Source organism: Ips typographus, linkage group LG1 (assembly GCF_016097725.1).
Source record: "Ips typographus isolate SLU linkage group LG1, UJ_Ityp_2.0, whole genome shotgun sequence".
NCBI classification, from domain to species: Eukaryota; Metazoa; Arthropoda; class Insecta; order Coleoptera; family Curculionidae; genus Ips; species Ips typographus.
In genome coordinates this window covers 28752940-28766816 of record NC_138422.1, presented here as the reverse complement: position 1 = coordinate 28766816, position 13877 = coordinate 28752940, and the positions used below count along the sequence as shown (strand labels likewise).

General features: G+C 34.4%; 1 protein-coding gene across 1 annotated transcript in view; it reads right to left on the bottom strand.

Moving 5' to 3' along the window:
- Positions 1 to 13877, bottom strand: part of Cad89D (cadherin 89D) — a 57174-nt gene that overhangs the window by 24209 nt on the left and 19088 nt on the right. The window contains 8 exon segments of the mRNA XM_081985816.1: positions 2114 to 2269; positions 2325 to 2573; positions 2628 to 2844; positions 2900 to 3145; positions 3509 to 3736; positions 5554 to 5682; positions 6144 to 6346; positions 9867 to 9975. Coding sequence (XP_081841942.1) covers positions 2114 to 2269; positions 2325 to 2573; positions 2628 to 2844; positions 2900 to 3145; positions 3509 to 3736; positions 5554 to 5682; positions 6144 to 6346; positions 9867 to 9975 — 1537 coding nt within the window.

The window sequence follows — 13877 nt, the reverse complement described above, 5'->3', positions numbered from 1 at the left end:
TAAAAAAACACTACCAAATTGAGTACAGTCAGAGAGAAAAAAAAGTGTCAAAATTTGAACTAACAGAAACATAGTTTGAAAGGACAGTCAGCGACAAAATCGTCTGTTAAACTCACTTGGAGTGAGAAAATGACAGTTTTAAGCACATTTTTGGAATCCTCATTAAATTTCCTATCTACTACCCTAAAAAAACACTACCAAATTGAGTACAGTCAGAGAGAAAAACAGTGTCAAAGTTTGAACTAACAGAAACACAGTTTGAAAGGACAGTCAAGGACAAAATCGCCTGTAAAACCCATTTGTGGTGTGAAAATGACAGTTTTAAGCACATTTTTGGAAACCTTATTAAATTTCCTATCCAATAGCCTAAAAAAATATCACTAAATTCGGTACAGTCAGGGAGAAAAGTGCTGCCAAAGTTTGAAAACACTGTCAGCGACAAAATTGTCTGTTAAACTCACTTGGAGTGAGAAAATGACAATTTTAAGCACATTTTTGGAATCCTCATTAAATTTCCTATCTACTAACCTAAAAAAACACTACCAAATTGAGTACAATCAGAGAGAAAAACAGTGTCAAAGTTTGAACTAAGAGAAACACAGTTTGAAAGGACAATCAAGGACAAAATCGCCTGTAAAACCCATTTGTGGTGTGAAAATTACAGTTTTAAGCACATTTTTGGAATCCTCTTTAAATTTCCTATCCAATAGTCTAAAGAAACACTAAAAAATCGAGTATAGTCAGTTAGAAAAACAGTAGCAAAATTTGAACTGCTAGAAACACAGTTTGAAAGGACAGTAAAGGACAAAATCGCCTGTAAAACCCACTTGTAGTGTGAAAATGACAGTTTTAAGCACATTTTTGGAAACCTTATTAAATTTCCTATCCAATAGCCTAAAAAAATATCACTAAATTCGGTACAGTCAGGGAGAAAAGTGCTGCCAAAGTTTGAAAACACTGTCAGCGACAAAATTGTCTGTTAAACTCACTTGGAGTGAGAAAATGACAGTTTTAAGCACATTTTTGGAATCCTCATTAAATTTCCTATCTACTAACCTAAAAAAACACTACCAAATTGAGTACAGTCAGAGAGAAAAACAGTGTCAAAGTTTGAACTAACAGAAACACAGTTTGAAAGGACAGTCAACGACAAAATCGCCTGTAAAACCCATTTGTGGTGTGAAAATGACAGTTTTAAGCACATTTTTGGAATCTTCATTAAATTTCCTATCCAATAGCCTAAAAAGATATCACTAAATTCGGTACAGTCAGGGAGAAAAGTGCTGCCAAAGTTTGAAAACACAGTCAGCGACAAAATCGTCTGTTAAACTCACTTGGAGTGAGAAAATGACAGTTTTAAGCACATTTTTGGAATCCTCATTAAATTTCCTATCTACTACCCTAAAAAAACACTACCAAATTGAGTACAGTCAGAGAGAAAAACAGTGTCAAAGTTTGAACTAACAGAAACACAGTTTGAAAGGACAGTCAAGGACAAAATCGCCTGTAAAACCCACTTGTAGTGTGAAAATGACAGTTTTAAGCACATTTTTGGAAACCTTATTAAATTTCCTATCCAATAGCCTAAAAAAATATTACTAAATTCGGTACAGTCAGGGAGAAAAGTGCTGCCAAAGTTTGAAAACACTGTCAGCGACAAAATTGTCTGTTAAACTCACTTGGAGTGAGAAAATGACAGTTTTAAGCACATTTTTGGAATCCTCATTAAATTTCCTATCTACTAACCTAAAAAAACACTACCAAATTGAGTACAATCAGAGAGAAAAACAGTGTCAAAGTTTGAACTAAGAGAAACACAGTTTGAAAGGACAATCAAGGACAAAATCGCCTGTAAAACCCATTTGTGGTGTGAAAATTACAGTTTTAAGCACATTTTTGGAATCCTCATTAAATTTCCTATCCAATAGTCTAAAGAAACACTAAAAAATCGAGTATAGTCAGTTAGAAAAACAGTGTCAAAATTTGAACTGCTAGAAACACAGTTTAAAAGGACAGTAAAGGACAAATTCCGCACGTTCCGCACCCCGCGCTCCGTGATAATTCCGGATACATGAGAACCGAGCTTAACTGTTCAAATACAACTAGCACTTACCTCCTTCCCGATAACTGTGCAATAAGTCAAAAGTTATGGACTCCCTATCTGGCACTTCGGTGATTCGTAACTGACCGATACTGGTGCCCACCCCAACGTTGCCACCCACCCAAAATTCGTAAGGAGCGCCAATAAACTCTGGATAGTTTTTATCTCCTTAAAAAAAAATGAAATGTCAATTTGAATGTTATTTTGAAAGGTTGTTAGAAACCTTTGTGGTTTTTGACGTCAACAGTGACCACGGCTAGTGAAGTGCGTTTTTCACTGGGATTGCTAGGTTGATCCGCCGCCTCAATGAATAGAATATGTTTTCCAGGTACTAGAGTAGATGCAGCGACTATGATTTTTCCAGTTTTCGGGTCCACATCGAATGGGTTAGTGTTGTTTGACGTTTTTTGCAGAGAGTAGATCACTAAACCGTTCATTCCTAAGTCTGGATCGATGGCATGTATTTGGCCAACTAAAGTATCATTAATGACTTTTAAAATACATTCATTAACAGCCAGCAAATTACCTATATCTCCTTTAGCGGCTTGGGTAGTCACAACAAAATCATACAAATTCGTCGGAACAAAAGTGGGGTTATTGTCATTGGCATCCAATAAAGTCACTTGGATATTTACCGAAGACTCTCCGGCATTGGGAATTACACTAGGAACTTTTTCTTTGGCGTACACTTTCATATCGATGACCGAACGTTGTTCCCGATCCAGTATCGTTTGATTTCGGACCTGAAATTAGACCAAAAGTTAACGAAAATCGCACTTTTCCGTGCTGAAAACTTACGGTTAACCATCCAGTTCGGGCATCCAAACTAAATGCTCCGGTTTGGTCATTCAGTTGATAGGAAAAATCCGCATTATCGCCTTGATCCTGATCAGTGGCGATAATTTGTAGCACGCTAAATCCATTGGGCAAGTTCTCCACTATGCTGATATTGTAAAAGTCCACCTCGAATTCTGGCAAGTTGTCGTTGAGATCAACTATTTCGATTTCGGCCCTGGCAAGACCAGTTTTAAGAAGATTATCAACCTGAAAACACATTTTTTATAAAATTATAACCAAATTACAGTGTTTTTCTAATCATTTACCTAGTTAAGACCAAAAAAAATTGTATTGGACATTAAAATTATGGGATATTTTACAGAAAAGTTTACAAAAGAATAGGGATCACTTTTGGCATCTTTTCTCTTGAATGAAGATTTTGCTGTTTTACATGTTGTGGCAAAAATTAAAAAAGAAGCTAAATTGTATATACTGATATGAGTTTTCAGTTGACTGCTATCAAAATGCGAATATACAGAGTAAACTGAACAGCAACCGAAAGAGTCGCCATCTTATCGCATTTGCTTACATTATACACAAAATGGATTAAATTTTAATGAAAAAACTAACCTGCGAGGCTTGTATTTGCAAAACAAAAGTGTTGCCGGGAAGAGCCCTTTCGGCATCCAAATCGATTTCCCTTTCCAAAAATAGGGAGGCGTTCACATGGTCCAAGTAAAACAGATGTCGCTCATTGCCTGCAATTATATCGTAACGGATTGGCGTGTCTATGGCGAAATCCTGATCGAATGCGTGAATTGGTGGCTGGAAGTTCAGCAATTCATGGATTTTTCCACCCTGTATAGAGTACTTTCATTAATCACAGTGGAAATTCAGTAAAGTGTCACAACTTTCAAGTTTCTACGTAACTAACTTTTCTCCCATTCTTAGTATATTACGTAAATAGTGTCGCATTTTACGCACGAAACCACTGCGAGTGCGTAATTCCGTGAGTGCGTAAAATCCCTATGAATGCTTTATTTCATGATTCTTATGATTCTTAAAACCGTATAAACAATGTATTACTCTTTCTAGTGGTGTTGAGCAAAAAATTCTATCTGTAAAATTGCGTGCAAGGTGATCAAGAACAGACAATCACCATAATTTTCATGCACACCCTGTATACTGGAAGCAAAAACGGTCCTGTAAATTTACGGTGTTGGGTTAAGCAGTTAATTGGAATCGTTTTTGGTCTCTTGTATTTTTTTGGTAACTTTTACCGTTTCCGAGTTATTAAGAAAAAACGGGTTTAACGTAACAAATTTTCAAATCAGTTGAAGTTGCGATTTGAAATTTGTACACCCTGTAACTTGGTTGTTTTTGGGAGTTCAGGGAGATTGAACCACTCAAATTAACCGTCTTGAGCTCCTGTATCCAGTGGTGTTGAGCAAAAAATTTTATCTGAAAAATTGCGTGCAAGGTGACCCAGGATAGTCAATCACCATAATTTTCATGCACACCCTGTATACTGGAAGCAAAAACCATCCTGTAAATTTACCGTGTTGGGTTAAGGTGTTGATAAGAAACATTTTTGGTCTCTTGTATTTTTTTGGAAACTTTTACCGTTTCCGAGTTATTAGGAAAATCTAGTTTAACGCAACAAATTTTCAAATTAGTTGAAGTTGTGATTTGAAATTTGAACACTCTGTAACTTGTTTGTTTTTGGGAGTTCAGGGAGATTGAACCACTCAAATTAACCGTCTTGAGCTCCTGTATCCAGTGGTGTTGAGCAAAAAATTTTATCTGAAAAATTGCGTGCAAGGTGACCAAGGATAGTCAATCACCATAATTTTCATGCACACCCTGTATACTGGAAGCAAAAACCATCCTGTAAATTTACCGTGTTGGGTTAAGGTGTTGATAAGAAACATTTTTGGTCTCTTGTATTTTTTTGGAAACTTTTACCGTTTCCGAGTTATTAGGAAAAACTAGTTTAATGCAACCAATTTTCAAATTAGTTGAAGTTGTGATTTGAAATTTGAACACTCTGTAACTTGTTTGTTTTTGGGAGTTCAGGGAAGTTGAACCACTCAAATTAACCGTCTTGAGCTCCTCTTTCCAGTGGTGTTGAGCAAAAAATTCTATCTGCAAAATTGCGTGCAGGGTGACCAAGAACAGTCAATCACCATAATGTTCATGCACATCCTGTATACTGGAAGCAAAAATGGTCCTGTAAATTTACGGTGTTGGGTTAAGCAGTTAATTAGAATCATTTTTTGTCTCTTGCAATTTTTTTGTAACTTTCACCGTTTCCGAGTTATTTAGGAAAAACTGTTTGGTACAAAAATCAGTGAAATTTGAATAGGTACTGTTAAGGACAGTCAGAGACAAAATCGCCTGTAAAACCCACTTAGAGTAACCGAATCATGTTTTTAAGCACGTTTTTGGAATCCTCATGAAATTTTCTATTCAATAACCTACAAAATCAGGTAAAATCTGGAGAAAAGTGGTGGATAAAACAAAAGGAAAAAAGTCGAAAACAATTTTCTCCAGGATTAGGTTAATTGGTTTAGGCAGACCTCAAAACTGTGACGGTCATTACTTAACAGAAAACTATGCGTAATTAGCTGTTTACTCTAATGGTCGTAGGTAAAATAATAAAATATCATCAGTACCGTAACAGGGTAAAATTCTTGTATTCTTGTCCTGTACACTCCTTTAGTGAATTTGGGTGGTAGATCGTCGTTATCATTCACTTTAATTTTCAAGGTGGTGTTGGTGCTCCTGGGTGGGCTCCCACGATCCTATAAACAAGAAAAAAACTTTCTATTTACTTATGCAAAACAATAAAATCGCGTTATCTTAGTCGCACACGAGGAAGTTCTAATTACAATTTTTTTCCTTTTGGTAAATAACGCAAAACGCTCTCAAAGGGAAAGTCTTTTCACTTTTGTTACAGATGTTAAGAGCCGCTAATTGTTGGGTATATAATTGCATAATAATAATAATTGCTATGCTACAAGTCATTACATGGACGTGTGGAAGATATTAAAATTGTGATTTACCGTTTAGATTATCATCTTCACAAAAGTCTTGAAATTAGTATTGCTGATGCAACATCAAGTTGGTAAGAGTAAATGTGTTGTTTTGTGTGTCTGTTAAATTCACATTCACTTTTGATAACAAAAGTTACCATTTTTTAAATTATCTCCTGTTAAAGAATTTCTAAATTACTTAATTTAATTGAAAAAAGTAAACAACGAACCGTAGCAGTGATGGTTAATAGGAAATCCCTGTCTCCAGCGTCGTAATCCAGAGTCCTTCGTAAAATAACGTCAGGTTGATGACTGCTTTCCAAAGCGAATTTACCCCTTTCGTTTCCTGCCACAATTGCGAATTGCACATCGGAATTTGGGGTATTCGGTTTATCCCGATCGATGGCACGAATACCACGAAACAGGGTCAAACCTAGAAACAAACCATACAAAACACTCAAACTTGAAAATCGTGTTGATTTTTTGCATATTGTGATGTTCCTAAAAGGTTTCAGATACTAAATACACTTTTTGCGTCAATAACACTCTAAGTATTTGCAATTGCATTACAAAACAAGAAAAAATCCAGTATCATCAAATGTGGAAACCAAACAGACCATAATTGGTGCGAAACTGTACAGAAAAAACCTGATTGGCCAAGTGATAGATGAAAATGGTGCTTTATTATGTCGTCTTTACTTAACATTTTTTTTAAATGCTTTTATATAGGGTGTCCAAGAATTAAACTGACTAGAGCAGTCAGAGATTAAAGGTCAAAAGGTTCCTCCCACTCATTTCAGGGAAGGTTTGGGAACGTTGCCAAAGGCCTTATAACATTCTAACAACTTCTAGAAGCTTCTGCAATGTTCTGGAAGGTTTGGGAACGTCGCCAAAGGCTTTATAACATTCTAACAAGTTCTAGAAGCTTCTGCAAAGTTCTGGAAGGTTTGGGAACGTCGCCAAAGGCTTTATAACATTCTAACAAGTTCTAGAAGCTTCTTCAACGTTCTGGAAGGTTTGGGAACGTCGCCAAAGGCTTTATAACATTCTAACAACTTCTAGAAGCTTCTGGAAGGTTTGGGAACGTTGCCAAAGGCTTTATAACATTCTAACAAGTTCTAGAAGCTTCTGCAAAGTTCTGGAAGGTTTGGGAATGTTGCCAAAGACTTTATAACATTCTAACAACTTCTAGAAGCTTCTGCAATGTTCTGGAAGATTTGGGAACGTTGCCAAAGGCTTTATAACATTCTAACAAGTTCTAGAGGCTTCTGCAAAGTTCTGGAAGATTTGGGAACGTTGCCAAAGGCTTTATAACATTCTAACAACTTCTAGAAGCTTCTGAAAGGTTTGGGAACGTTGCCAAAGGCTTTATAACATTCTAACAAGTTCTAGAAGCTTTTGCAATGTTCTGGAAGGTTTGGGAAGGTTGCCAAAGGCTTTATAACATTCTAACAACTTCTAGAAGCTTCTGCAAAGTTCTGGAAGGTTTGGGAACGTCGCCAAAGGCTTTATAACATTCTAACAAATTCTAGAAGCTTATGCAAAGTTCTGGAAGGTTTGGGAATGTTGCCAAAGGCTTTATAACATTCTGACAAGTTCTAAAAGCTTCTTCAACGTTCTGGAAGGTTTGGGAACGTTACCAAAGGCATTATAACATTCTAACAACTTCTAGAAGCTTCTGCAATGTTCTGGAAGGTTTGGGAAGGTTGCCAAAGGCTTTATAACATTCTAACAACTTCTAGAAGCTTCTGCAATGTGCTGGAAGGTTTGGGAACGTTGCCAAAGGCTTTATAACATTCTGACAAGTTCTAAAAGCTTCTTCAACGTTCTGGAAGGTTTGGGAACGTTACCAAAGGCATTATAACATTCTAACAACTTCTAGAAGCTTCTGCAAAGTTCTGGAAGGTTTGGGAACGTTGCCAAAGGCTTTATAACATTCTGACAAGTTCTAAAAGCTTCTTCAACGTTCTGGAAGGTTTGGGAACGTTGCCAAAGGCTTTATAACATTCTAACAACTTCTAGAAGCTTCTGCAATGTTCTGGAAGATTTGGGAACGTTGCCAAAGGCTTTATAACATTCTAACAACTTCTAGAAGCTTCTGCAAAGTTCTGGAAGGTTTGGGAACGTTGCCAAAGGCTTTATAACATTCTGACAAGTTCTAAAAGCTTCTTCAACGTTCTGGAAGGTTTGGGAACGTTACCAAAGGCTTTATAACATTCTAACAACTTCTAGAAGCTTCTGCAAAGTTCTGGAAGGTTTGGGAACGTCGCCAAAGGCTTTATAACATTTTAACAAGTTCTAGAAGCTTCTGCAATGTTCTTGAAGGTTTGGGAACGTTGCCAAAGGCTTTATAACATTCTGACAATAATTTTCAAACCTTGATTTTACAAAATACGAAATTTGGACCCAGGAGATCTTAAGTGAGTTCTTATCATCTTATCATGGATTACAAAAATGCTTCTTAATGCGGTTAGGACCCTCCAAATAAAAGACCCTAAAGATGCGTTTCTTTGTACTAAAATTGTGATGATATTCCGTTGGAATGATTTTGTTTTCAAAGTTTTATTTGGGTCACCCTGTATAACGCAGTTTAATTAAATTGGGTAGTTTTAAGTGTAACCTTGCTAATCCTTTTCCTTTTCCACAAAAGATTTAGAGAAATGGTTAAATTAAAAACAAGAAAAGTTAAAAATAATCCCATTTTTGAAATGTTGCAATAAAATTTGTAAACGGCCCCTAATTTTTTGACTACACCTCAACACAACGACAAACTTTCAAAAAGATTATTAGAAAAAGGATGAAAACACCTTCTAGTCTTCAAAAAAATTATGAAAATCTAGTGAATCAATTTGCAGAAAGAGCCACTCAAAAATGACCTAAAATTTTGCTGTCCCATTTTTTTTTAAGTTCAGTTTACATTTTAAAAATCCCTAAAAATGGTCGAAAATACGACCAGGGCTAGAAATCTGTATATTAATTTCCCATTCTCATTCTGATACGAATGAATTTGTGAAAAATGTCTGATATAATACAACACTCTAGGAAAAAGTAATACGCTTTGGACATAAACTGAAGTACTTCTTCTGAAGATGTTTTGACAATACCAAAATATAAAACTTTATACAGGAACTGGAAAATTTAACGACAACTTGTACCGGAGGCAAAATAAAAGACCAAGTTCTTTTGGAACAACTTTTTGAAGATAATTTTGACTTAAACTGAGAAGAAATTGCTTTAAATCATTCTAGATACTAACTAAAACTTTTAATGCAATTAACTCCAGTTAGGTTAGTAAAGCTTCAGTTATTTCAGAGATATTTTATTACTTAAGTTCCGAAAGAAGTAAGTCATCATGTCAGTCTATTAGATCAGGTGCATGAAGAAAACTGAAGAATAAAACTGTTAAACTATTCCACGGTAATTCAATAGCAGTACTCGTATAGTTCCCACTTGACGGACGGTTACAACCAATACGGTTTAACGGTCTCTTATCTTTTCAGCCAGCTGACTTGTACGTTAAATTTACTAAACGAACGTTTTATCGTGACACTACCTGCATAAACAATTTGAAAAAAATTTAACTAAACACGGTCTTAAGGTTGATAAATAATTAACGGACAGAAATTTGAAAACGGTGCCTTAGATTTTACGTTTTAAGTACTGTACACACTTAAAATTTAATTGCGTCTTATTGACGCCTCGTTAACACGATTCAAGCATAATTAGTTTTAATTGAACAAGTGGTGTTTAATTAGGTTTTTGACACGTTTAGAATAGGTTAGGTCTTGGATACTTTTGGTTAATAGATTTAACCCACATTTTTTGACCTGTTTGTACATTTGGTACAATATAGAAATTTAAAGATCTGTCAAGAAACCTAACCTAACCTGAAAGTAACTTAAAAACATTACCCTTTTTGTTACTTTAAACAATTTTATACATTTTCAACTTACCAACTGGAAACAGTTCGTCGACTTCCACATTGTAAGGAGCGCCGACAAACAAGGGAGCATGATCGTTGATATCTTCCACATATACAGTTATGGACAACGAGGATGTAATCTACAACAATAATTACTCACTTATTACGCTAATAAGGAATATGTAACGCTAATTGCGTCAACCGATTTACCTACTAAAGGGAAATATGTTAATAACTTGAATCTCTTTAAAGTATCATCCGGGCAAAATGAAACGAAGCCAAGTGGCTCTCTGTAACTTATCAAGAATGTATTTATTACTGAAGAAGTTACCTGGAATTGCATTCAGTCCTTTCGAAAAATTTTATTGCCTGTTTAATGCTTAAAATTCTATAATTAACAGCGTTATAAAGAAAAAAGTGTAGATTTACATACTTTTTCCGAAATTATTGGTTTGAGTTCAAAACTACTCTGTATTACTTCAATCAATCAACTGTTTCAAATTCACTTTTTCCAAAGTAATCCAAAAAATCACCTTTTTGGCGAAAACTACAAATATTTAAAATGGCAACGTCGAGTAACTCCAGAAATGTGGGTTCTGTCTAAATTACAACCGCACCACGAAGCACGTGACCTAAACACTGCAGGCGATTTTAGAGTCACGTGATAGGCACTCAGTGTTAATGAAAATGTTTGTAATGACATGGCAGACATCTTTGAAATTTTGTATCTAAATTTAGCGCCCTAAATAGATAAATAAATAAGTTAACACCCTAAGGTTCGTCTAGGCTAAGTTGTGATTTGACTATGCCAGATCATGTGCAAAATGTCATGTTTAAGGGCCCTTAATATAATACGTACTGATGATGTAATGAAGATTTAGAGTAGCATTTAAAAAATTACAAAATTGTCAAGTTCCCTATTGACGTTCCATGGGTTGAGCAGAGCAAATGTGACGCCACAATGACGTAATTTAACAAAACCTAAAGTTTGATCAACTGTCAAGATACGTCATTGTGACGTCACATTTCCTCTGCTCGCTCTATAAAATATTCAAACGAATGCGGCCTCTAGCTCAATTTACGCAACAAGTGTACTTTTTGCACGCAAGTAAATTTCGTTTTTAACAACACGTGAGTGCAAAAAATAACTTTTTGCATGGGTTGCATACAGTGTTGCCAAGTCAAAATATTTAATAGCGGTAGATTAATCGGTCAAAAAACAGTAGATAAGTAACGGTATATCAAAAAATAATCAATTTACATAAGAAAAAGAAAATTTATTTACATTATTATACAGGATGTTTTTTAAATGATTGCAAAAAATTTTAATCTACATTGAAAAATAATGCCCATTAATAATACAAAGTTTTAACATTCGTGACAGATATCACGTGGTTTTAGAGGATAATTTAGCTAGGCAGTCACGTGCCAATAACACTCAAAATATCTGTCATAAATCTCAGAAACACGTTTAATATCAAATACTACAAGAAAACTTTTCTAAACCTTGACTTTTCCACCTTTTAGTACAGTTTGACGTTAGTGACAATTATCACGTGGTTTTAGTACACTATTTAGTTAAACGGTCACGTGATAATTTTTAAAATAACTGTCATAAATTTAAGAATCACGTCTCCTTTTGATAACTGTTGTTTTAGTGGTTAATTTAGGCAGTTACGTGACCCACAGAAAATGACAATCTGTTTTAAGGACATTTTTGGAATCCCCATTAGATTTCCTATTCAATAACTCGAAAAAACACTGCAAAAATTGGTACAGTCAGGTAGAAAAACGGTGTCAAAGTCTGAACTGCCAAATTTTGACATCAAACACGGTTTGAAAATGCAGTCAGGGATAAAATTGCCTGTAAAAACACTTGGAGTGAGAAAATGACAGTTCTAAGCACTTTTTTGAATTCCTCATTAAATTTCCTATTCAATAACCTACAAAAATTAGTAAAGTCAAAAATAAAATCGTGTTAAAGTTTGAATTGCCAGAAACATAAACATACAATAACCTGAAAAAACATTACAAAATTTAGTATAATCAGGGAGAAAAGCGATTGAGTACAAAAATAAAAACAGGAAAACGGTAGAAGAAGAACATTTTTCACTAAAAAACATTAAAAAATTAAAACATAGTGCTAAAAGAACTACTTTTTTCACTAAAAAACGTGTACTTATTTGTACTATTTTATGAAAAGTGTATTTTTATAAGCACATCTCTACCGAGTTTATAAATCTGTACACTCTTTGTTAACTTAAGCTCAACATGTTAGATTAACCATGAATTTCCATTTTCAGTGAATCCAGTTTTGCATATTCATAGCATTTTAAAGCGACTTTTTCAAATAGTTACTATGGAAGTGTCCTCGATTTACTTACGTCCCAAATATAGAAAATAAACCAAAAAGATAAATTCGAATCTTTCTGACACTTCCATGTGCAAACTTTCAAACGTTACGCAAAATCAAGATCCCATTAATCAATGTTATTGCCATATTTGAGATTTCCTCTAACCGTTTAGCAGTTTTGATTTGTACTTTTCCTATCGCAGCCGAAATCCAGTTTCCTTTCACTTTTAATTAGCAGGTGTTTTTGGGGTAGCAAAACCAGAAATCTCGATGAAAATGCATACATAATGCGTTTTGCAATAATAGTACACTTTGTGCATGTTCGAACGGTTTTATATTAGATTTATTGCTTCAAGTTGTATTGCGCTGATTAAAACTAACTAATTCGGCCATATACCTACATTTAATTGCTTTTATTATGTATGTATCTTTTTCTGGTAAAATTTGTTCTTTATTATGTAAAGTGACTTGAATTTTGGTTGTTTTAGGTTTACAAGTTTGCTTTACTATTGATATCTTAAATTCTTCTCTCATTACATATTATACAGAGTTGACTGAGACATTTTGTCTAAGAAAATTCGGTTTAAGTTTCAGCTGCTAGTCAAGCTAATTAAAAAAAAGGTTTGAAGTAATTTGAAAATTGAATTTTGGTAAATTATATAGTACAAAAAGCAAAAGCATAATCTGTTCTTTAATATTTACTGTTTAAGGTAACACAAAATTCAAAATTGATTTCAAAACAACTTGTGTTTGACCAAAAATTGAATTTTAACGTATATGAAAAAACAAAATACATTTTATCATAATGCATTAATAAGTATTTTGTCAATTTGCATATTTTGTTTAATCCTGTTTGAATTATAATATTAAAATTTTACAACTAAATTGAATATTATCTTTGATGGTAGCAGACAAATCTACATTTACAAACCACATAGCTGCAACAATTTGAATTTACACTGTTGCCAATCTCAAAAAATGAACAATTTAAAATTTTTTAAAACTCAGAAATCGTTAGACTTTGACTCTAGAACCATTTTAAAGTCCTTTAAACCAAAAAACTTGTAAAATTTGCCAAACTCCAGAACCAACCTCTAATCTAAATAGATAAAATCTAAAAGTGGCAGAATAAGAGAAATCTTGACAGTTAAAAGATACTTTTACGTTCATTGGTTTATATAAGTATTTATGGGGCAATCTGTATTAACTGGACGTTTTACAACGGTAATTTTTCAATCAAAAGTGACCTAAATTGTTATTATACTAAAATCGCGTGGCTCGAGGTCAAATTACATCAATTTGTCAAATAAGGCAAAAGATGTTAGGAATAATTTCACGGTTTGTTTACACTAAATTTGATCCATTAGGATCTTATATAGTATAACGAGTTCCACTTTTCGTCCACATTGCCGACATTTCTGTATGATTTATATTTAATGCGATCAAAAAAGGGAAAGTTTTAGCAACAATATCAACAAAACGACTAAGGAAACGTTTGCATTCGGACAGGAATACACGCTCAGCAATAATGCACTATTGTAGCAGTGCATCCTATTTGCTGGCCGGAAGTTTATTGCACACGTATATTAAACTGCCGGGAACGTTGTTTAATTGAATTTGCCACTTGGGCAATATTTAAGCGATTTAATTAAGCTTAAACGTGCTGATAACTGGCTAAAAAACGTTATT